The 26,120-nt window shown below is 34.0% G+C and overlaps 1 protein-coding gene across 1 annotated transcript in view; it reads right to left on the bottom strand.

Annotated features, from left to right (window-relative positions):
* LOC145288497 (serine/threonine-protein kinase TBK1-like) overlaps window positions 1-26,120 on the bottom strand; it is a 154,029-nt gene that overhangs the window by 25,725 nt on the left and 102,184 nt on the right. Inside the window, exons 8-13 of the mRNA XM_080136333.1 lie at window positions 18,899-19,009; window positions 18,030-18,209; window positions 12,558-12,763; window positions 10,018-10,165; window positions 6,071-6,215; window positions 4,069-4,157 (exon numbers count right to left, since the gene is read on the bottom strand). Coding sequence (XP_079992459.1) covers window positions 4,069-4,157; window positions 6,071-6,215; window positions 10,018-10,165; window positions 12,558-12,763; window positions 18,030-18,209; window positions 18,899-19,009 — 879 coding nt within the window. The remainder of the gene's footprint in view (window positions 1-4,068; window positions 4,158-6,070; window positions 6,216-10,017; window positions 10,166-12,557; window positions 12,764-18,029; window positions 18,210-18,898; window positions 19,010-26,120) is intronic.

The following is a 26,120-nucleotide window of genomic DNA, read 5'->3' as shown; positions in this document are numbered from 1 at the left end:
TTAATTTCAAACTTCGCCTCAAGGGTTCGGGTTCGATCCTCATACTCACCTACCAAAACTTTTTTCTTATTTTAACCCCCCCCCCTCCCCGGAGTTTTGATTTACCTCCAAACACCCAGGCAATGTCGGATACCCCCCACTAGTATAGTATATATATATATATATATATATATATATATATATTACTAGCAGTACTACATATATTTTAATTAATGCAGATTTTGTATTTATTATTATAGTAGCAATACACACAGGCGATAAAACGGTTTGGATAATCAGATTTCAAGGGGTTTCTGCTAAAATTGTCATAATTTAAAAACAAAACACCTTAAGTTCTTAAAATACCACCGTTTTGTTCAGAAACGAATATACTTTCAAATGAATTAATAAATAACGTACATTATATATTTTAAGCAAATAATTTTTTTTAATTGAAAATATGAATATAAAAACATGATGTTTAGTTAGAGCTCTTTTGTTATCAAACATATATTTTAAAAATTTGATCAGTAGTCAAATTTTAAAAATATTTACGTGGTTGAAAAGACAAGAAAATAAGCTTTCTAAATGTATATCTTACATGCATAAGTTTTTAACGGTGAATTAAACAGTGTTTTGCTTTGAACAACCGAAAATGTGAAATATGATTTTATGGGTTCATGTCTATGAGCAGTACCCCCCCCCCCCCTCTCTATTTTTTTTATTTTATTTTTTGTCTTTTTGACAATATTTTCAGCGGATTATTATTGAATGAAAATTGATCTACCTGATTATCAAAAAAAAAAAAATGTAAGATCGATATCTAAATATTTGTAGGAGGTGCTCAGTTTCTAGTGATGTTAAGAAATAAAAACATCTTAAACTGGGAACAATTTGTCAGCTTTAGCATTTTTTTTTTTAATATCTTAATAGGTGGGCAAAAAATACTAGATACTTTTCCAAACGTCACGTTTTTGTTAGAGTGAGTTCACTCGTTTGTCTTTATTCTTATAAAGTTTCACACCCTCATTTATCTAAGTTTACAAAATAATTTGATGTTCAAAATCTAAGCCGTAACATTTTCAAAAGCCAATAATTATGAACCACATTTAATGTATCGCAAACGTTTTTGATTCTTCAGACGACAAAAGCAAATGAACAAAACAGTTGAAGCAAAAAAAAAATTTCAAAAGATAGCCAAGAAAACGCATAAGTGAAGTATGGTTTGGAACTGTTTCAGGATAGACGTTAACAATTAAAATTCCATAACAGCAGAATTAGCGTCACAAGATAAAATTGTATTAAGTATTTTAAAATTTTGTTACTAGTCTTATATATAATGTTATTAATTGTGGGTTGCTGGGTTTTTCATAAAGATAGTTTTGAGTATTTATAATTTTTGTCGTTATTTTCGTGTTATTAACTAAAATTTGTCTTAAATCAGAGGGGGGGGGCAGAGGAGTTATACTTTTGTCAATGTTGGTAAATTGAGCTACAGTTTATATAATGCATGGTGATTTGGTGGGAAAGGGTAGTAATTAATTTAATGAGATATGTTTGCAGCAGTTCATCATGAATTTGTATATTACTCATGTTATTTTTTTTTATCCAGGCAATGATGGGTGGCCCCTGTGGGTCAATAAGCAAACAAGAAACGATATTCTGAGGATTTCTTTCAATCTGCACGTTTATAATGTAAATGCTATTTTTAAACTTAAGTAGGGCACACCAATAGACAGTCTTTTATAGTGGTGCATAGATGCTTTTAAAAACTGCAAAAAAAAAAGAGCGAGTTTAACAGAAATTACCTCCCTTGAACAGGTTTAAGTCGAGTGTTACCTCCCTTGAACTGTCCAAGTGGCGTTCAGATTCTATACTCTGGAATTTTTTTTTTTTTTTTACTAAAAGTGTCACCACCTAATGATCACTCTAGGATAATGGTCAATGAGTGTCGAGTAGACTGTGAAACAACATCTTGATGATCAATCATGGTGGAACTTGGGCAGGGTTTGATTATTTAAAAAGAAAGCTCAACAAGAACTTTTACACTCAGTTTGCAAACGACCATGTTGCAGTCAGCTGGGAAGTAAAAATAAATAAAAAAAATAATATATATTTATTTATACCATACCGTGCCTTGATTGTGGCAAAATATACATAGGAGAGACGCAGCGAAACCTTGCTAAAAGATTATATGAACACAAAAGAGACATAAAGAATAATACACTTAATGCTCTTTTCGGTCACATAATGGAAAATGACCATCATTTCGATTTCCAAAATACGACCCTCCTAAAGCATATATATAGTAGGTCAACACCCCGTCTGTTGGAATCTGATCTTATCTCTAACTTTACTAACACTATCAAACAGAGAAAAGGATTTTTTAACATTTTTTTCCACTTATCTAAAATAATATTGCACGAAAATAATCTAGACACTGGTTAATAAATACATATATATATATATATATATATATATATATATATATATATATATATTTTTTTTTTTGTATATTTGTATAATAGTTCTATTTGCATACACTCCCCCAGTATATATAAAACTAAAAACATCGACCCTCTCGTCAGTGACCACACCTCTTGAAAAAGCCCGCATAATACGGGCAAAACGTCGGGCCTCCGGTCTTTCGCTTCCTTTTCACATCATATATATATATATATATATATATATATATATATATATATATATATACAGTACTGTTTTGTTGTATCACAACTCATTAGTGCAGCGAGATGAGCAGCTTTCCCTAGCCGTGGATTGAACCTACAACCATCGCATTGGTAGTTGGCGGTTCTAACCACTGGCCTATTGGGTTGGTGCTTGCAAATGATCTCTTCAAATGTCCATTAAAGAAACATTCGACCATCACTTTTACAGTGCTCAAGCTGTTTGTATATATATATATATATATATATATATATATATATATATATATATATATACACACACACACACACACACACACACACACACACACACACACACGATCAGGCAGCACAGCATTACCGGGTCATAAAATACACTTGAATATAATATGGTAGGTAAGCAAAATTGATAATATTTTGCGTTACGTATTGAAAGAGAGTGGATGGTCATTGGTTTATTGAACGTCAACGGCAAATTTATTCAACAGAAAATGTTTTTATTCTCCTTCTTTCTCAATAGCTGTCTTCACATAATCAAAAAAAAGGACCAAGTCAGAAACGAAGCAGTTGAAGACAGAAGAGGTTTATTTGCCTTATTATTATTCCAAGACATTGACCAGTGTGGTGGTGGTGGTGGGGAGACATAGAGAGGTTGATAATTACTGTTTAACTGATTGAACTGATGACTTCTCTTACTCACTCTCTCTTTGAACCATGTGATGTCACATTCATTTGTACAGGGTGTCCAAAAAGTCACTAAAGGGTTAAAAATCTTTGTTATTTTACCATGATTATTTTTTTCTCTATTTAATATATTTTGCAGATAATATTTTGGAAATTAATTATGGATAAATATAGCATTGGCAATGTACGCAAGTTGTGAAATTGCTTTACCAAAATCAGGAATCAATTGTTTTGATTCAAAGAGCTTATCGACGGCATTTTCATGATAGCCCAAGTCACAACACAATTCAAAACATGTTAACAAACCCCAAACCCTGTAAAAATTGGATGAAAACATCAGGAACGAAATAAGGTAGTTAAATCGCAATCCACAGATTCTGCAATCTGTCATGAATAATGTTTTTGAAAGAGCACAAATATGGAAGCTGAAAATAGGCAACATTTAAAAGACAATTTTTTTCATAAAGATTGTTTGAATTTTGCATTTCTTTTTTTAATTTTTCAAAATCTTAGTAAGATTGTGTTAAAATTATAGAAAGATATGAAAAATAAAGAATCTATTTAAGTTCAAAACCTTTCAGTGACTTTTGTATTGAGTCAATGCAACCCTGACTGAACCTTCATTTCAACTAACAAAATTATATATTAGTATGGTTACTTGCTAAATATTTAACAGGAAGGCACGAAAAGAAGCTACCATTCCATGGAATTAGTCAAATGAAAAAAATAAAAAACTTACCAATGAGCATCTTTATCGCAACCGGAACTTAACTGATAATCATCAGAGAAGTTTTTAAGAAAATTTGTTTGTTGTTTTTCCAACTCAGTCTGAATGGAAATGAAAAAGAAAAAAACATTATTAAAATATAAATAAATCCAATATATTTGCTGTATAAAATTATTAATATACAAAGTGTTTGAAAATAAATAGCAATACATTGGGATTATGTTCTATATAGGTAACGGAGTCATTTTATAAACAGCACTTCATTACTTGTCAAATTTTCCTCCTCTGCATGCTCTTTGGTTTGTGCTAATCATATTTATTTACAACTATTTTGTTTGTTGTATTTTGTTACCAGAAACCAAAAGGGCTAACATTCACAAGACACTGACTGGGTTCCTCATGTTCATTTTCAAAGAGCCCAGTCGATGATGATGCTTGGATCTTTCGTCCAAATCCTGTGGCTTTTATATTATATTTGATGTAATCTTTTTATGGTTTTGTTGATATATATGGCAACACCAGGCCCAGGCTTATTTTACCTATTATCTTGTTAATTGCATACACAGAAAGAACACACATTGTATGTGTTAAATGTTTATATTAAATAATGTTTAATAATGTGTTTCAATAGTCTTTAACTCAGAAACAAAGTGTTTCTGAACCTATATACACATATTTATTATAATTCCAAAGTTATGACATTGATTTTCTAAACATCCTGTATACTTGTATAAGTATACTAAAATCGAGTGCGTGGTTCAGTGGGGGAAGACGTGGCTGGTTACCTTTAATGCATCAAAAACCAAACTCCTATCTTTATATCATCAACGCTCTGAACCCCATCTGGCATCAATTGAAATGGATGGCTCTCGTCTAGGAGAAGCCCCATGTTTTGACAAGCTTCTGGGCTTGACCTTTACTCCTGATCTGAAATGGAACACGTACATCAAGTCTGTTGCCAAGGTCGCTGGAAAGATGGTGGGATCCTTCTACCGCTCCAGAAGATATCTCACTACTGATGCAATTCTGTATCTATATAAAAGCCAAGTACATCCAAGGATATCTGGGCAGGAGCTGCTAAAAACAGCCTATCCTGCCTTCACAGAGTACAAAATAAGACTTCGTAGCTTAGTGGGGGATGTCCTTTTCTCTTCCCTGCAACTTCTCTCCCACAGAAGAGACGTTGCGAGCCTATCTTTGTTTTATCGTTATTTCCATGGCAGGTGCTCATTTGAACTCCAATCTCTGGTCCCCCCTCCCCAATCTTTTACGACAAACACCCGTCTAGCTGAATCCACTGTCAAAAATTTTCCCCACTCTTTATCTGTGCCTAAATCCAAACGTAGATTCCATGAACAAAGCTTCTTTCTTAGAACTGCACGCCTGTGGAACTCTGTTCCGTCTGCCTGCTTCCCACCTGACTACAACCTGGATGTCTTCAAGTCCAACGTAAACAAATTCTTGATGAACCGCCCCCTTAAGTAAACACTTCATTAAATCTCCACACTAACGTACTGTACTTGCAATAACGCTTATCCCTGAGTGGCTTCTGGGCCTTGATAAGTGGTGACTACCGTGTAAAAAAAAAAAAATCCTCATGTATAAATCCATTCTAAGTTTCTCATATAACTACAACATTAATTCCTTGTATCAAGTTCTTACATAAATATAAGATTTTATATATATAAATTCAATATAAAGTTTTTATAAAACATTAGTTCAATATAAATTTCTAATATGAAACATAATACATACATCATACATGTTAGAGTTTGGACAGCTAAATTTTGAAATTCCCTCCGTTTCCTGTTTCCCTAACTGTACTAACTTGCAGATTTAAATATAATGTGAAAAGACATTTCGCTGCTCAACTCCCCACAGTCCTCTATTTGACATAATCCCAAATTATAGCCCGTTACATGCAAGTGGCTATATGTATTGTTTGGGGGGGAAAAAAATCATAGTTAAATTCAGTTTTGTTTCCAATTTTAGAAAACACTGTTAATATACTTACCAATATTGCATCGATCCTTATTCTTTCAGGAGAGTCTTTCAAAGAGAGATCCATATTTTCCAAGAATGTCCTGATTAAATCCATCGTTTCAATGGCGCCAGTTGGAAGATCACGGTGGGTGACGAAACACTGGTTTTGGAATACCCTAAGAAACAAAGGGGAATAAAATCAATTTTGTATTTGAGGGGTGAGGGGGACAAGGCACAACATATCAACCCTTTTCAGAATCCAGTCATTTTGGTAAAAGGTTGTATGTCTTGAGCTCTTGATATTTTCAAATATTTATTCATGGCATTTAGTTGCTTGTCATCAAGTAAAGTCGATGCACAAACTGCATGAACATTGTCGAGATATTTTATGATTTTTATGCACAGAAATTCATTAAGAATTACAATTATTCAATATTATCTTAACAGTTTAAGATGATGAAATGTATTTGAAACTAACCTATCTCTGGACAGGTCTTTATTTATCCTTCTTTTCCTCAAATCAATTTTTATCACTTCCTCTTATATTTTTTCGACTTTCTCTTGTGAATTGAACCTGCTACCTCAACGGTTCTACATCTACCGACCCAAGAACTCTCATTCATTCTTTCAACGTGGCCATACCATTGGAGTTTTCTGTTCTGCACACATCTTCCTATACTGTTCAGATTTTAACTTCCTCTGAGGTCATCAGATCTAGACTTTAAAAATCACATTACATATTCATCGTATTATTCTAATATTATTTCTCTTCATGCAATACATGACATATCCTCAACCCTCACTGACCTAGTTTCAATTCTATACATCATCACATGCTTTTATATGGTTGTTTTCTTAGTCGATCATGATAACGTTCTACTCATTAGTAATGGCAAATAATCAGGTTGACACACCGGTTCCTGCTGGATCACCGAAGTTAAGCAATGTTGAACCTGGTCAGTACTAAATGGGTGACAATTTTGGACTTTCAGGTGCTGTATATGCTCTCCGCTTATCTCGGCATTGTTTCCCGTCATCCTGGTCTTCTCCTTGCCACTCGACAAACAGTGCGGATTCAGGAGAGGTGTGGTTGGGGATTGCGCAACCCTTGCCTCACAATTACACACACTACTGCCCCTAAGGGGTATCCTTTGTCTTTCTGAATGGAAGCATGGGGAGTAATGGCAAAAATTCTCTGAACTTACTCCATACACTCCTTCTTCTCGCTATCGCATTAGCACCTGCATCTCCCTGTGCTCCAATGTTATCACCAAGGTAACAAAACATCTGAACAGTATGAATAGCCTTGGTATCCAAATATATTTTCTCCACATCCAAGTTCCCATCCACCTCCGCTCTCTTATAGTTTTTCACATAAACTAGTTATCTCTCAACCTTCCAGCAATCTCACTGCACGGTTTGTGTATTCAATGCTTATAAATACAACAAAAGCTCCCAACTCCCTTTAACTGACTTTGAACATTTTGAATGACATCTATAATATAAATCTCATCTGTCTGTTTAAATGTATTTTTTTATGTATGTATGTATGTATGTATGTATGTCTGCCTAAAACTTTTGACAGAGGCGATAGATTTTTCAGCTGACAAATATAAAAAAATTGGCTAAAAACATTAATTCCTTCACCCTCAACTTTTCTACAAGGAAGGGGCGCTTTTTTTGACGATTTTTTAGAAAGTCATCCCCTCTTTTTGATTGACTAGCCTTAATTTAAACCTTTGCCACATCCTGTTTTGTGATGGACGCAACAGCAAAGATATGTTTTTTCTTTTCCTCTTTCACGATACAGGTTCAAGCCTGCCTGCCTACTACCCTTTTTTTCCTTTCTTTTTATTTTGCTCAACACACACCTGGCAATCCTAGGCACTCAGGCTAGTCATCAGATAAAGGATAAATGTTTTCCATCATCTTGGAAAACTTCTACGGCAACACTTTGGAGAGCATTAATGATTAAGATTTTTCTAATTCTCTCACTTCCAACACGTAGCAGTTCACTGGGGTGCAGAGAAGCTTGATTTTAGATGCATTAAAAGCAACCGGTTACTTTGTTCAAACCATTACACTATGTGCTTCAGGTTTGAAGAGAGAATCAGAAAGATCTTTATTATTAATGCTCTTCAAAGTGTTGCCATAAATGGTGGGGTCATCTGCATAAATGTCAACAAATGATCTTAGAATGTGATTTCGTAGATCATTGCTTAAGATCAGGAATGGATGTGTGACAAAATACTAAGTAATGACTTAGTTGTAAGTGATAATCTTCTGGAAATTAAATATTCAATCCTTAGGGCAAGCAATACGAAGAATGCATCTTAATACAAACCGATCAGTCAATCTCCTACGTGCCATGAGTAATTTGTTTGAATCTGTAATAACTCAAGCAAAAACAATCTATTCAGTGATAGGAATTATGGATTTTGTTCGCACACTCATTATTAATCTCTGTCAATGATCTACCAAATCACATTTTGATTAATTCATTGGCATGCAAATGAAACAACAATCTATGGCAACACTTCAAATAGTATTAATGATCAGGATGGAACATGCTGTGCGATGGGGAAAAATGTCATATAAAACCAAGTTTTACTTCTTTCACCACCAATGCTCAGATCTTCACTTTGCCTCAATTGAAATGAATGACGTTCTCCTGCCTTGACAACCCTCTAGGACCTACCTTCACTCCAGACCAGAAATAGAATATTTACATCAAAGCTGTTACTAAGGTAGCTGAAAAAAATTGGATCATTCTACCACTCAAGAATGATGCAATTCTCTACCTGCACAAGAGTCAAATAAGATGAAGTACTGTTGTCACATCTGTGGAGGTGACACTCAGAGCATCTTTTCCTTGACAAAGTGCAAAGGCAACTTGAAAATCTGGTGGGAAAAGTCCAATGTTAATGAGTTCTTGTTCAGCTGCCCTCTTTGATAATCAGGTTGTGCCTAGTTTTAACCATCGTTACGAATTCTCCAGAGGTGTTGTTTCACTGTCCATCTAACACTCATTAACCCTGGTCCTTGAATGGCTTTTAGGTCTTGACAAATGATAACTTGTTCGTACATAAAAACAAACAAAAAAACACTTGCACATAAATAAGCATTTATGGAACAATTTTTTTTTCCTAAAATTTATTTTCTCCTAAATTATATCATATTTCTCGAAGTTTGTCTTTCTGTTCGTTCCATTTTTTTATCGGAAATTACTGGACCAATCTGGCTCAAATTTTGTATGGACCTTTTTTATGATAAGGTGCAGCAAACTAAGTATTATGGCATCCATTCGATGCACAGTTAGGAATTAATAGGATTAGTATTTAATGCAAAAATGAGTACAAATTTAATAATATTCAACCATGAATTTGTCATAAGACATACATTCTAAATCAACAGACTAAAAAGTTTTTTATATTATATCTATCTACATGTTTGTCTGTCTGTTCCATTTTTTAACCAGTTTTTAACAGACGTAAAAGTTTAGTTTAAAAAACAGAACCAGTATTTACACATAATCATATTTCAATTAAGAAAATTAATGTTTTGAAAATTACCAAACAAAATGTATTATTTACGATTAATTTTTTTTTCTTTTTTCAATAGAAAAAAGGTTTTCTTTTTTTTTTATTCTAGAAATTTTCTCACTGAAATGAACAAGTTACCGTGAAGATGATAGAAAGAGGAAAAGGATAGAGGAAGTGTCCCCAATAGTAGCCCACTCCATCAAAGTGGCACTGTGCCTTGTTTAGGGTGAAAAAAAAAGTTGTATTAGAAATATTCAAGAAACTCACTTATTTTCAAAAGTAAAAAAAATGAAAATGGCAACCAACAACCCGTAATTCTATATGTTTGGCCTGTTGTTTGCATTCTTCATATGAGATGATTGAAACGATCTTTTCAGATTTATTAATCAGAACTGATACAAGATGTGTACCTAGCAACGTTGGTGATTTTACTTACATGAAGTTGCGAAGTGCTTCACGAAGAAGATTCTGTTTTAACATAAGTTGTAAAACTATTTTCTTGATGTAAAAAATGATGCCAACATTATTCCTCAACACAGTGCGGTCGACTGAATGAACATTCTGTTCCAGAAGAGGAAAAGGTGCTGAAATTAGAGAAAAATTATTAAACAATCATCCATTTTTTGTTTAATTTAACAAACAAGGCATATTGCCACTTTGATGTAAGGGGCTTCTATTTGGAATCATGTTTAACAGGGGACCGTGCAGAGTAGAGTAGTGAAATGTCTTTCGCATTACATTTAAACTTCTGCATCTTAGTACAGTCAGGGAACTAGCAAACGGGAAAGGAATTCCAAAGTCTAGCAGTCTGATGGAAGAAACTATTAGAGAAACTATCAGGTTTTCCAGAATCTAAAGACTTCAACAGTGAAGGGGTGGGATGTTGCTGCTTTTGCTTTTTTTTTTTACAAAGAGGTTACCACGTATCAAGAACTGGAGGCCACTCAAAGATAAGGGTTAACGTGTGTATTGTAGTCATTGGGTTATTTCCGTAATAATCATTTGTAGTGGTAATTTGGTATAATTAGATTATTTACGAGGACGGTTCAATAAGAACTTGTCTATGTTGGACTTGAAGACAACGATATTTTAGTCAGTTGAGAAGCAGACCAGCACAAGAGAGTTCCACAAGCGGGCAGTTCTAGGAAAGAAATTTTCTTCATGGAATCCATGTTTAGGTTTAGGCACCAATAAAGAGTGAGGGAATTTATTGATAATGATTTCGGTTAGACGAGTCTTTTTTGTGAAAGGTTGGCAAGGGTGAAACCATAGATTGGAATTCAGTCAAACACTTACCATGAAAACAATGACAGAGCAGAGACAGACTTGCAATGTCTCTTCTGCGGGAAAGAAGTTGCAGAAAAGAGAAAAATGCATCGCCTACTAGATTATGAAGTCTGTTTTGACTCTGATAAGGTACTTCAAGTAACTCCGGCCCAGATGTGGCAACAACACTCCATCCTAGGATGTACTTGGCTCTTATACAAGTAAAGAATTGCATCTGATATATTGAGATATCTACTGGAGCGGTAGAATTGAAGCACAAAATTTAGGAACTTGTGATTTCTGGAAAACCTACAACAGTAAATAATGGACAATCAACAATCCCTCCACTATCCAACAATCATGAGGTTGCTTGCAAGCAACTGAGAAGGCTAACATGCTTGCCAGTCAGTTTACCTCAAACTGTACATTGGACCTAGCAAACCATTCCTTCCCTGATTTTGTAACAGGCATCTTGCTGCTCAACTCCTCACATAGTATCCCTGCAATTATGTCCCAAATAGTAGTCCCCTTCATCAAAGTGGCATTGTGCCTTGTCTGGGGTGAAAATGCAATAAAAAAAAGTATATTTGGCATAATATGGTTAGTTATAAAAGTATATTGGCATAATACAGTCAGTTATAAAAAAGTATATTTGGCATAATATGGTTAGTTATAAAAGTATATTTGGCATAATACAGTCAGTTATAAAAAAGTATATTTGGCATAATACAGTCTAAAAAAAAAATACAAGAAATACATGTCATATTCCAAACATTACATAAATTGATCAAGTAGGTTTTTTAACTAAGAAAATAAAATTTTATAAGGAAACAAGATGGGATCTAGGAGCTGCCATTTTGTTTTAGAATGTGTTAAAATTCAAGGGCAACAACTTAATTCAACTACCGAGATTCTGTTTGTATTCAAAAAATTAAAACATTTTAATCACTAAAATTTTGATTTTCTTAGTTAAAAAAACTACTTAATCAATTCATATGATTTTTGGAATATGACATCTTAGTTATGTGATGGGAAGATTACAGTATTTTTCTTGATTCCGAATACAATTACTGATTCCTTACTAAATTACAGATTCTAATTCTTTATAAATCTCTAAATATTTAACCATGGAAGGAAGTAGTTATTTTTTACAATTATGGTAAATGTGCAGATATTCAAGCATAAAAGAATACACTTCTAAGCAATGATCTACAAATTTTAGTCTCAATATTAGTTAAAAATCAATAAATCAATATTATTTTATTATTATCAGCAGTGAAAGATTTTGATTTTAACAAAAATAAAGAAGGCAATTAAAAAAATCGTCTTTAGCATCGGAAAATAGATACTAATTTTTCTGATTCTGATACCGATTCCCTTAAAAGTTCTGATTTTCCCAATTCTTAATTCCGATTAATTGTCCAAACACTAATACACACATCATGAAGATTTTTCCGTTTTTTAATTTTCTTAAGTTAAATTCTAAATAAGAAGCAAATAATGATATCAAGAAAGCACATCAGATGACTTTTGTTTCATAAAACGTACGCACTCGCATGCACACATGCAGTAACAACTGATTATCAGTCAGCATCAGCAAGAATCACAGCATCAGCGGTTTAGAACAAATGGATGAATTTGGCAAATTTAAATGAAACATGAGGTTACATTTAGTTGGCATCGATGCAAGATTAAGAAAGAACTACTTACGTATCCTCGCATCTAATGTCAATGTCTTGCTTGTAGGTGGGACAATCAAGAATATTGGATGCTCCTGCGTAATGTTTGGTGGGTACGTGTCAACCGTTTGTTGGGTGTTGACAACGTCATAGAGCAAACGTCCCTCAAACAGGAGAAGCTGATTTGCAGCAGTAACCTCGGTCTGTAAGGCGATCAATTCTTGAAGATTTGTGAAACTAGATAAAAAAAAAAAGAAATGAATAAAAATAAAACCTTTTCTGGTTTTAAGATTCATGCATCAAATTAAACAAAAGTCGACAAATCAGCCTGGGTTAAATTGACCTCAAATTCTTCATTTACATTTGGATGGCATCAGAGATTATGTATCACACGATTTAGAGGTTGTTTATTTTGTTGTAGTTCTGATCCAATGATGACACACTCACACTGATATATAAAAAATACAACAATTAGTGATGGGACAATTCCAATATTTTCCCCCTGATTTCAATACAATTACTCATTCTGTTCTAAGTTCCTAATTCCAATACAATTAGTGATTCTGTTCTAAATTCCCAATTCTGATACAATTAAAAATTTGGATTCTTTTAAAATCTCTTAATATGTACGAGGTGTCTTCAATTAGGTTTTAGGCTAATTTTGTACAGGCATTTAAAATTGTCATAGATGCTTGAAAATTCAGTACGTTATTGCTAAACATTTTATGAGATGACTGACCAATTTTTACGATTTCAGGTTTAGTGTTTATTTTGTAATAAATCTCATTGAACATAAGATGTGATTCGTATTATCTTGTTAATACATAAAATAATAATTTATAATGTACGGTTTGCCAACATTTCTTAACGACGACAGGATTATCTCCCCTTGTGAAAAATTACTATAAGCCAAAGTTATGTCTCTCGGTGAACGTTTAGTGTTTATTTTGTAATAAATCTCATTGAACATAAGATGTGATCACAACACTCATACGGAAACGTGGTTGAGAATTAAGACGATAATTTGCTCTGTTTTGCTCGCTTCACACCAGACCAGAGCATACCTGTCCTTTGTACATGTTTTCTACCGATAATGACGCTATGGGGATGATATATGTTTTGCCTTTTTGTTTAGCACATAATTTTTAAATTATTCATAAAATGTGCATTCAATTGTATTAGGACTAATGTATTTAATTATGTTTAGTGTAACTATATATGAGGGGTGCCTGTAATAAATTTCCACAATTTTTTGTACAGGCATTTAAAATTGTTGTAGACCCTTGAAAATTCACTATGTTGTTGCTGTACATTTTATGAGATGACTAATTTTTATGATTTCAGGTTCAAATGAACAGTTACAGAAGGAATTGGAATACACCCTACTAAAGCCTTATCGTCACAGCTGGTGAATTTCAAAAATGCAATCTGGACGTGATGACACTTTAGAAGAATGACATGCAATAAAATTCTGTTTTAAATTTGGAAAAATGCTTCAGACTGATTTTGGACCATCTTGCATGAATCGAGCATCAGTTTTTGAGTGGCATAAGAAATTCAAAGAAGGCAGGGAGTCTGTGAGGAATGATAAGGGGTATGGGGAGAGTAAGGAAGTCAGAACACTAGAGTTGATTGGCCAAATAAAGAATTTCATGGATAAGGACTGCTGTGTATCTATAGAGACAATAACTGCACAGTTTGATGTCAGTGTGGGAACTGTACACACAATTATTCATGAGGAACTGAAAATACAGAAGGTTTGTGTGAAGTTTGTCCCAAGTGTGCTCAGGAAAGATCAGAAAGAAAGATGCTGTCATGACTAAGATAGGCATCAAGACAGTTCCTCATCCTTGCTAAAGTCCAGACTTTGCTCCCTGTGACTTTCGGTTATTCCCTAAGCTCAAGGAAAACCATAGAGGTTGAGAAGATGAAAGAGGATGTGATGAGGGTCATTGAAACACTCACACAAGAGAATTTCCATGGGGTCTTTCAGAAGTTGTTGGAACAGTGCAAGTGCATTGCAGTTGGAGGACTTGAGTTTCATGTGTGTACTATCAATAGAAGTGCCCATACGAAATAAGTCTGAAAATTTATTGAAGGCACCTCATAGCTGTAGAGTTGTTTATTTTTATTATTTTCTTTTCAGATTACCATAAAAAACCATGTACTATATACAGGGTGGCACCCTAGAAAAGACGACTTGTTGCAGACCATCTACTAGTTTGCCAGTTGTGTACAAATCCCAAAAGTGATAGGAGTCTTCTATCATGTTTAAAAGTGACACAATGTTCAATGAGTGAGATTGGAGATGTGCCGCTGTACAACTCATGCTCTTTACCAATCCAAGTTATGACAATAATACATATACAAATTCGGATAACAGGGACATGTCCAGGCAATAATACATATACAAATTCGGATAACAGGGACATGTCCAGGCAATAATACATATACAAATTCGGATAACAGGGACATGTCCAGGATGATGAATATAAATTTTCCGGCTATGGTTTTGGTCTTTGGTATGGTTTCAAGCGACAGCCACATCATGCCACTTCACATCTTCGAAGGCAGCTTGAAAGTCAACACCAAAGTGAACCTCGATGAGCTGAAGAGTGTGGTGATCTCTTGGTGCAATGATCCCTCATTTCTGAACCAAACAAAAAGGAAATTGATTTATCTATAAGTTTAAGAATGTTATTTATATATAATTTTGTTTTTATAACATTTTATGGGGGGAAAAAAAAAAAAAAGATCAAATCATAAACTATTAGCAAACAGACTGAACAATAGACTAAGGATTAAACAATAGGAAAGACACTTAACAGGTGATGGGGTGGCCAGTTGGATGTTTAGTCAGCTGAGGCCTGAACACTCAGGTGGACAATTGGATTTTAGGTACGGCTGAGAGCAGTTGGTCACTTGGAGGTTCTTCGAGTGAGATGGGGAGATGAACTAATAGCAATAGACGCACCTAGCCTTGACAGGACATGCATGTGAACTAACACAGAGAAACATATACACTCAAGAGTTCAACTGACAAATACGTGAAGCATCGGCGTTTGTGTTTTTCTTGTGTTGGTTTTGTTTCATTTTTATACTTGTGGACCCGTGTGCGTCCCCATCAGTCACCAGTAAGAAAATTATGATGCTGCCATAAGAAGACAGGATGAACGAAAAATCCAATGTTTGAGGTCAGCGACTTGTTGGTAGAACCATGTAGTGGTCAAAGCTGCATGTTTAACTCAACTTCAAAGCACTCAATGAGTGGAGATTTGGTCAAATTTGAATTTAAAAGTCAAGGAAAGAATGCACTTAAGGCAATATAATTTTAAAATTTGGTTGGCCATAATCGGTTATCAAAGTTCAACTTTTGTGGTGCAATAAGTTTTCATAAAAAAATCTTAACATTCAAATAAGTGAAAAATAGGTTTTGAAATTTTTTTATATTTAATTATCATGTCCATAAAGTTCTTTGGAAATCCACAAGAAAGAAATACATAATTTATTGCTTTAGAGGTTGAAGTGGGAGCTTTTAAAATCGAAAGAGTCTGAATTTACCATTTAAAATTGTGACAGTTGGAATTAACTAGCAAAAAAAAAAAACTTCTGCTGATGGAATTAACTAAAAAAAAAAAAAAACTTCTGCTGATGGAATTAACTAAAACAAAAACTTCTGCTGATGGAATTAACTAAAAAAAAAAAAACTTCTGCTGATGGAATTAACTAAAAAAAAAAAAACTTCTGCTGATGGAATTAACTAAAAAAAAAAAAACTTCTGCTGATGGAATTAACTAAAAAACAAAAACTTTTGCTGATGGAATTAACTAAAACAAAAACTTCTGCTGATGGAATTAACTAAAAAAACATCTGCTGATGGAATTAACTAAAAAAAAAAAAAAACTTCTGCTGATGGAATTAACTAAAAAACAAAAACTTCTGCTGGTGGAATTAACTAAAAAAACAAAACTTCTGCTGATGGAATTAACAAAAAAAAAACTTCTGGTGGAATTAACTAAAAAACAAAAACTTCTGCTGATGGAATTAACTAAAAAAACAAAACTTCTGCTGATGGAATTAACTAAAAATAAAAATAAAACTTCTGCTGATGGAATTAACTAAAAAAACAAAACTTCTGCTGATGGAATTAACTAAAAAAAAAAAAAACTTCTGCTAATGGAACAAGAGTGTTCTACCTCCATGGATTAAATAAAGGTTCTGTTTGAAATGCAGATTCCCAAGTTCAGCAAGATACATCCGAAAAATGTTGGAAGTTACATAAACTGAAACGTTGTGAAAATGACACTCAAAATGAGAACAGTAGTCCAAAGAATCCAAATGAATAATCTATCTAAAAATTTTTATAAACGTTAGTATATGAAAGATTTATGCAATCCTTATCTAATAATTTTTCATTCTATTACAACAAAAATATGAATAAATAATAAACAATTTTCCATTGCATTTTTCCTTTTTCACAGAAGAGATGTTGCAAAATGACAATGCAATATTATGAAAATAAACAATATTTTACTTGTTTGAAATTTATAATTTAAATATATTTTGGAGTCAAACTCCATCCTCAGTATTTTGTACTGTTTTGTTTGTTTTTTTTTTCTGCCATGTTGTAAAGTTGGATGAAGATCCGTGCGTTGTCTCTCAGCGGTTGTATTTTGAAATCCTGGAATGGTGCGTTGGCTACACAAGATTAACGTCAGGGGTGTGAGTTGCGTTATAGGAGCATTGATTTAATTTGAATAAAATAAAATATGCATCAGATGCACTTGAAAGCCAAATAAAAAAAACAAACAAAGATGTACAAAATACTGAGGATGGAGTTTGACTCTGAAATATATTTAAACAAACAAGTAAAATATTGTTTATTTTCATAATATTACATTGTGATTCAAGAAGGATTTAATTATGTTAAGTATTTGTCCATTTGCATCATCTATTATCAAAGCAAGGTGATGCAGTCTACAGACAATTTTCATAGAGGAGTAATTGTTCGAGAGGAGTAATTGAAGTTAATCCTTCCCTACTTCTGTGAGACTTACTACCCATTCCAGACGTAGAATGTTCACACACCCAGCTGTCATTGCTAAGGATGTTAATGTTAATAGGTGGGACCTGGAAGCAGTAATGTAGGACTGAGATATCTGGCATAAGTATGTGAACTTTATCATTTTGACTATGGCTGAAAGATGATGATGATGATGAAAAAGTAATTTAATTATGCCGGGAAGTTTTTTTTTTGTAAGAATAATATTCATGCCACAAAAACTTCCACCTACAAGTTTGCAGTCACTTAGAGAAAACTAGAAAATTTTACAGAAATATCACAATAATTATGAAAATAACAAATAATTATGAAGATAACAATAATTATGAAGATAACAATAATTATGAAGATAACAATAATTATGAAGATAACAATAATTATGAAGATAACAATAATTATGAAAACAAATAATTATGAAGATAACAAATAAAAAATGTTTACTTTTCTTTGCTATTTATGTAGATCCTGTAACTTATAAAATCTTCCGCACTGAAGACATGAATTATTTTCTTGGAAACAATTTCTTGGACTTCGCTAAAGTACTGGTCAAAATTCCAAGTCTTTTTTGGATCTCGTTCCAGTAATCCTGTCAGCAATGGGAGCAGATACATTTGCAAACCACTGCAAAAAAAAAAAAAATGAATAAATAAAAAATAAATAAATAATAATTTCATTTTAACATAACTCTGTTATATTTTCATATTATTGTACACTAATTGGTTATAATCCCAGTTAAAATTGCAGTAATCAAATTATTTAATACTATAAATGATAAATACAATAATCAAATTATTTAATCCTTTAAATGATAAATGCATTAATAAAATTATTTAATCATATGATAAATGTAGTACTACAATTATGTAATCTTATAAATGATAAATACAATAATCAAATTATATAATACTATGATAAATGCAATAATCAAATGTTAATCTTTTAAATTATGAATGCAATAATAAAATTATTTAATCCTATAAATGATAAATCCAGTAATAAAATTATTTAATCTTATAAATGATAAATGTAATAATCAAATAAGTTAACTCTTTTAAATAATAAATGCAATCATCAAATTATTTAATCCTACAAATTCTAAAAACAGTTATCAAATTATTTGATCCCATGAATGATAAATGCAGTAATAAAATGTTTTAATCATATAAATGATAAATAAAATAAAATTATTAATCCTATGACTTATGCAATAATCAAATTTTTTAATCCTATAAATGATAAACGCAATAATCAAATTATTTGATACTATAAATTATGTAATTTGATTAAAAACATGTAAATTTCTTACTTACAATGATAACATGCAGGTCTTAGGAAAGACATAACTCCATTCAATATCACCTCCATAGCTTTTTTGGATTCCTGACACAACACCACTTTTCTTTTCAGACAAAATTTTATGCCTATAATAATGTGTGGAGATAGTGTGAAAACATTGTAAATAATTTTCATTTATCATTTATTCAAAATAAAAACATGAAAAGCACAAGTTGTCGTTTTTGCAATCACTACTACTTGACTAAAATAAACAAACGTCACAACTTTTGCTAAAAATGGTTTTGTTTGTTTTGTTCGGTTTTACAGCATGTCAACCTTAATTTCTGAATATTTGTCAACCTTAAATTCTGAATATTATCTTTTTTTATCTTTCTCCTAAATCCTTTTTGTCAAAAATACTATTATTAACCAATACTTTTTTTATATTTAAAACGAGAAAAAAAAAAGTCTCCCATGAAATGGAACATTTCCCAACTTATATTTGCATATTATCTGAACTGAAAAACACGCGTTTTTTGGGGGTTTTATTCTCCTTCTCCTAAAGTATGCATTACTTCTAGCTAAAGTTAATACAAAACCCTAAAGGTATTACTTCTTAACCAGCTTTTTAAACAAGTTAAAAATAACCAGACTTTTTCAATTTGATAAAAGTTCCATTATAGCATATTTATTATGGGGTGGAGCTGGAATGGTTTAACATCCCAGCTTGACCTAGATAAAGGCAAAAGTATCCGTGCACTAACATGGGAGGGGAGACTATCTTCAAGTACAAGCCGGGAATGGGGCAACGGACTTTAAGAAGATATTAATAAGTCCTTCTCACCTTTTTTTTTTTTACTTATTTATTTTATTTTTTTCAATGGAGAGTAGATAATGCATGTAGATGTGTTATCGGCAGCTCCAGTACCTCTCGCTTCTCCTTTTTTGTCCTTTAGTCCTCATTTCCAATGAATGATTTTTCTGACAAAGGGTGAAGAAAAAGCTGCTTTCCAGGTCGGTAGTACTTTGTAAAGAGTAGCCTGAGATATCGGAAAATTTCTGTTCCTATGTCTATCCTTGTGGTCATCTCACTAGTAAGGGTGCTGGAGGTAAACGTTTCATCTGGGCTGATGTTACCTGCCTGATAGTCAGGGACCTGAACCTTGGATTACCACTTAGGAGGCTGTCCTATCAGCAGGTGCAAAGTACTGGGGCTGCTGTATTGCCATTTGGTGAATGGATTCTGGACCATACAGTAGCTTCTGGTAGGGCCTCTCGATGCCATACTAGTGGGTAATTGTTACGGCTTTACCTTATCATGTGCTACAAAAAAAAAAAAATTTCTTGTCTTTTTTTTTCTCTCTTATTTTCCCTCTACCGATCTGCTCCATAAACCCCAAAACCTCAACGATCATGACAAATCTTCAAAAAAGAAACATAAATAAACCTAGAACCCCATCCTCCAACGTAGACCCCTACTACCAGGTATCCTTCTCCAACAGGGGTCTACGTTCTAACCTTCCAGAGGTTGAAACACAATTACAGAAGACAAAACCGGATTATTCTTTCTAAGTGAAACTGGCATAGGGCCAACCACTTCTCTAGACGAATTCATAATTAAAGGATACTCCAACTTAACATCTAAATCTGACCCCCAAGATCACCATGGGCATGGAATATGTGCCTACATCAAAGATGGCTTTCCATGTGATAGGGATATCTCCAGAGAAGACCCTAATTTACCTTACATGTGCTTCCGGGTTGCACTAACTTACACCACTGCATTTATATTTGTCCTCTATCGCCCCCCACAACAGGAGGGTTACTATCTTTAAGAGCATATCTGAGAAAATTGACCACATCCTGTCTGCTCATCCTTCGGCTAACATTCACATTTGCGGTGACTTCAATGTCCATAACTCAAATAAGACAGATGATGAGGGAAGGTTCTGTCATGACTTTGCCATTGCCTATGACCTCACTCAGATTGTTCACAAACCCACCTGTGTGCCCGATACACTTGGTCAATATGTAAGCCTTCTAGACCTTTTTCTCACAACATCCCCTGAGCTGTGTTCATGTTCCATTCTATCTCATCTGGGATCCTCTGATCACTCCGTTGTAACAGTTAAGATAAAAATGAAATGTTATAAGTCTTTAGATGTACCTCTTCACTGTACTGTATATCGATACTCTATGGCTGACTGGGACAGCTTCCGTACATTCATATCTGACCTACCTCTGCATTCCATGTTTAAAAAGGATGTGTCCTCTATAGTATCAGACCTGACCGAATGGTTAATTGTAGGCATAGACCGATTCATACCATCCAAAAAATTCCAACAAAAACCTAACAGCCAGCCATGGTTCTCGCCTGAATGTGCTGCTGCCATCGCGCACAGAAATCACTTTTTCCATAGCTACCAACGTAATAGATGTATTGAGACTAAAGCTGCTTTCAGGACTGCCAGCAACCACTGTAAAAGAGTGATAAAACATGCAAGAGAGCTATATGCTCAGTCTGTTAAATCCAAAGTAGCTGAGCAGCGGCTTGGTTCCCACCAGTTTTGGCAAATAGCAAACAGGATCTTGAACAGAAGCGTGCGTTCTATCCCAACTATCATCAATGGACCTGAGGTCATCTCGTCAGCATCAGACAAGGCCAGACTATTTACCAAGAACTTTGCAGCTAATTCTATCCTATGCGACAATGACCATCAACTCCCCGTATTTCCTCCTATAACAGACAACACTCTATGCAACATACAAATATCTGTGCGTGAGGTCGCCAAGCTAATCAAGAACCTTGATTCCAGTAAAGCAACTGGCCTTGACAGCATTCCAGTTATAGTGCTGAAAAAGCTCCAACCAGAACTTGCCCCCATACTTACAAAACTGTTTAAGCGTTGCCTTAAGGAGAAGTGCTTTCCAACACCCTGGAAAACCTCATCAGTATGCCCTGTATTTAAGAATTCAGGTGAAAAGTCATCTCCCTCTCAGTACAGACCAATAAGTCTCCTCTGTGTCATGAGTAAGTTGTTGGAATCCATATTAAATAAAGAAGTAGTCAACCACCTCAGCAGAAATAACCTTCTTAGTGACATGCAATATGGTTTCCACTCTGCAAGATCTACAGCAGATGTGCTAACGGTTATATCACATAGGATTAGTGAATCTCTTGACAAAGGTTTCCTTTCCAGGGCAATTGCTCTTGACATATCGAAGGCCTTCGATAAGGTATGGCATAAGGGCCTACTTCACAAGATTTCCAGCTACGGTATTACTGGAAATGTTTTCTCAATCATTAAATCATTTCTCTCTGATAGGTTCATAAGAGCAGTGGTTGATGGGCAGAAATCAGAGGCCCACAGTATTAATGCTGGAGTCCCTCAGGGGTCCATTCTGGGCCCAACTCTCTTCCTGATCTACATCAATGATCTCCCAAAACACATACTTAAATCATTCGTTGACATCTATGCTGATGACACGACCATCTATGGCAACATATCAAAGGCCGTAAATGACAAAGTTCTCTCTAATTCTCTCTCCTCTGATCTTGAGCATGTGGTACAATGGAGGAAGAGTTGGCTGGTCACTTTTAATTCATCCAAAACCAAGCTTCTATCTTTACATCATCAACATTCTGCTCCCCATCTGGCATCAATTGAAATGGATGGCTCTTGTCTTGGGGAGGCTCCATGTTTTGACAAGCTTCTGTGTTTGACCTTTACTCCTGATCTGAAATGGAACACGTACATCAAATTTGTTGCCAGGGACGCTGGGAAAATGGTGGGATCCTTCTACCACTCCAGAAGATATCTCACTACTGATGCAATCCTCTATCTGTATAAAAACCAAGTAAGTCCAAGGATGGAGTACTGCTGCCACATCTGGGTAGGAGCTGCTAAAAACAGCCTATCCTGCCTTCACAGAGTACAAAATAGACTTCATGGTTTAGTGGGGGATGCCCTTTTCTCTTCACTGCAACCTCTCTCCCACAGGAGAGACGTTGCGAGCCTGTCTTTGTTTTATCGTTATTTCCATGGCAGGTGCTCGTCTGAGCTCCAATCCCTCGTCCCCCCTCGCCAATCTTTCATGAGAAACACCCGTCTGGCTGAAACTACTGTCAATAATTTTCCCCACTCTTTATCTGTGCCTAAATCCAAACATAGATTCCATGAGCAAAGCTTCTTTCTTAGAACTGCACACCAGTGGAACTCTCTGCCGCTTGCCTGTTTCCCACCTGACTACAACTTGGACATCTTCAAGTCCAACATAACCAAACTCCTGACAAACCGCCTCCTTAAGTAAGACACTCTATCAAAACCCCCAATACTAATGATTACTACAATACTATCTCATTGATTACTATACACGCAATAACCCTTATCCCTGAGTGGCCTTCGGGCCTTGATAAGTGGTGACCCCCATGTAAAAAAAAACCAAAAAAAAAAACCCTTTTGGGTTATTTTATGCAAAATATCTATGGGTTCAGGGAACCTTTGACCCCTACTATTGCTGTTGTATGAGAGAGTCTTTTTTTTTTTTTTTTTTTTTGATAAAGATCAATTTTTAAATTTTTTGATAAAGACCAATTCTATTAATTTGTTTTTTTTTTTAAATTTTCTGAAGGCTGCTTTTTTTTTGTCTGATAGTTGTTTTACATTCTGGATTGAACGATAGTTTGTTTTTTGTTTCAGAAGGAGAATTTTTAGGTATGCATTTTTCTGCTATTTTTATGAGTATTTCGGTGAATTCTTCCATTGTTTGGATTCGGTGTTCTGTTAATTGTAATGAACAGAATTCTTTGAATTTGGGCCAGTTGGCTTTGTTTTTGTTCCATCTGAGTATGTGGTTTTGGATGGAGTTATTGTATGATTATAATAGGGTAGTAATCATTTCCACATGGTTCTTCGTAGGTGCTTCATGTGTAATCCAAGAAGCTTGATGGATCGCACATGGTAAGATCAATGGCACTAATTGATCAGTTTATTGGATTTAAGTATGTGGGATTTCTTTTTGATTGAGAAGACAAGTCATTTTTGTTAATTTTATTTCCTTTTGAGTTTGTGACTTTACATCCCCATAACGTACTGTAGCAGTTAAAGTCTCCTAGGAGGATGAATGGTGAAGGTAGTTTTATTAAATGTTCTAGTTCTTTTAATCTATTGGTTCATTAGAGGGAAGGTATATTGAGCAGATTGTGATTGTTTTGTATAATATGACTTGAGTTGTGATTGTTTGGAGATTTGTTTTGACAGAGAAATTACTTTGAAGTATGTAATTTCTTACAAGAATTGAGGTGCCTCCATTAGCACGAAGGCCTGTGTTATGGAAATAATTGTATTGTTCATAGTTTGGAGTTTTGAAATTGCTTATTGTTTTGTAGGAAGGTTTCTTGTAAGCAGAGAATGGCTGGATTGAAGAATGAAATAAGTATAAGAAATTTGTTATAATTAGATTTTATTTCATGATAATTCCATTGGATGATTTATTTATTTTTATTTTCCTCTATTTCCATCTCTTTAGAGGTAGAGGGTTTGTCTTTTGTCTGAGTTTGTGTCTTTGGTGAAGTGTTGTACCAAGTTTTTTCTCATTTTTGTTTGGATCTGGATGTCGATCTGGGTCTTGCTTGGGCTGTTGCTGTTTTGGTTTCTTGTTCATTTTTCCCATCTTGATTACTTGTGTTTGTTCTTTTTTATCTGCTTTTTTTTTGGTTTCCATTTTTTTTTTTTTCTGGTATTTGTAATCTGTTTTGAGTGTCCATTGTATGATTTTCTTCTTTTCTAGAGCATTCTTTATTTGTTGTTTTATTGTTGCTTATATTTTTATTAGTTTCTGGTGGTTGTTTTCTTGTTTTCCGTGGTAATCTTTTTAATGTTTCTATTGTAGATGGAATCTTACTTTCTTTGTTTGGGTTTGTTATTTCTATTGTTTTCTTATCTAGATTTGAGCATTTTTTGTTAGGCCATTTTGAAATTCTGTCCATTCTTTAATGTTTAATGCAATCAGTTTGTTTAAAAGTTCCTTATATTGATCATGTATTTCATTATGTTGGCATGCTTTAGTTATCATTTTTGTTGTCTCAGCATATGTGTTGTCTTTCAAGTACATATCAACTATTTTTATGGTTTCTGAGAAAATTTTAGAGAAGACCGGATGATCTCCTCTGCAGGTAGCACATTTCACATCATTTATGCATTCTTCATCGGTGTGGTCTGGTTTTCTGTCGCTGCATTTTCCACATATTCTTTTTCCTTTACAGACTTCTTTATGATGTCCATATTTTGGCCAGTTGAAACACCTTAATGAAGCTGGAATGTATTGATCTACTTTTATGTTTAAGTAGCCGATCTTAATTTCTTTGGGTATTGTTGGTGTATTGAAAGTTAATATATATGTATTAGTAGTTATCATTTTATTGTGTCTTTTTATGTTGATATGGATGACCACTCCTTGTTTTATCAATTAGGTTTTTAATTCTTCCTCTGTTGCTAATGATAGCTCGTAGCTTCTAATCACTCCTTTTGAAGTGTTTAGTTTTTCATGTGGAAGGACTTTGCATTTATACTCATGAAAATTCTCCATTTTAAGAAGAGATTGGGCATCTTCATAATTAGTTACTTCGACTAACAAATTTCCATCTTTTATTTTTTTTAATTGCTTTTGCCTTGCTTTTTGTTGATAATATTTTTTCTATTAGAAAAGGTGATAAGTCTCCAATCTTTTTCTTTTCTATTAACTAGGAATCTTGGGAAGTTTACTATGACTAGATGGTAAAGTTTTCCTAGTTTTGGATCTTTGTTCATCATCTGAGCTAGAGAGGTCAGAGTCACTATAATGGTTTCTTTTAAGGGTTTTGAGGGGGGAAGCATTTGTTATTTTTTTTTCAGCCATGTATTTTGGGGTTAATTTTTCATCAACCACGTTCCCTACCCACCTCAGAGCCAAAAATTGGGAACCCATTCACGTTGGCCATGAGGAGGCTACATGGAGGATATACTTTTTTGGTAAGAAATTCTCAAGCACTTTCTATTTCATATGTTCATTATGTCCTCAAAAAAAAAACATGTTCAGATGGAGTATTGAGTTTTGGTCCTTCTAATTGATTGACCTTTGCCATCACCTTCTAGCACTTACTTGATTTGCCTATTTTTGGTAACGAGGAAAAAAGATGAAGTACCTTTGAGTTTTATTCTTTGTTATGGAAGCTGGCATTTTGAGTGTAAGTGCTAGGGCTTGGCGTGACTGACCAAT

This window comes from Euprymna scolopes, chromosome 2 (genome assembly GCF_053919585.1).
Source record: "Euprymna scolopes isolate OS-2025 chromosome 2, ASM5391958v1, whole genome shotgun sequence".
NCBI lineage: Eukaryota > Metazoa > Mollusca > Cephalopoda > Sepiida > Sepiolidae > Euprymna > Euprymna scolopes.
This window is presented reverse-complemented; position numbering and strand designations above follow the sequence as displayed.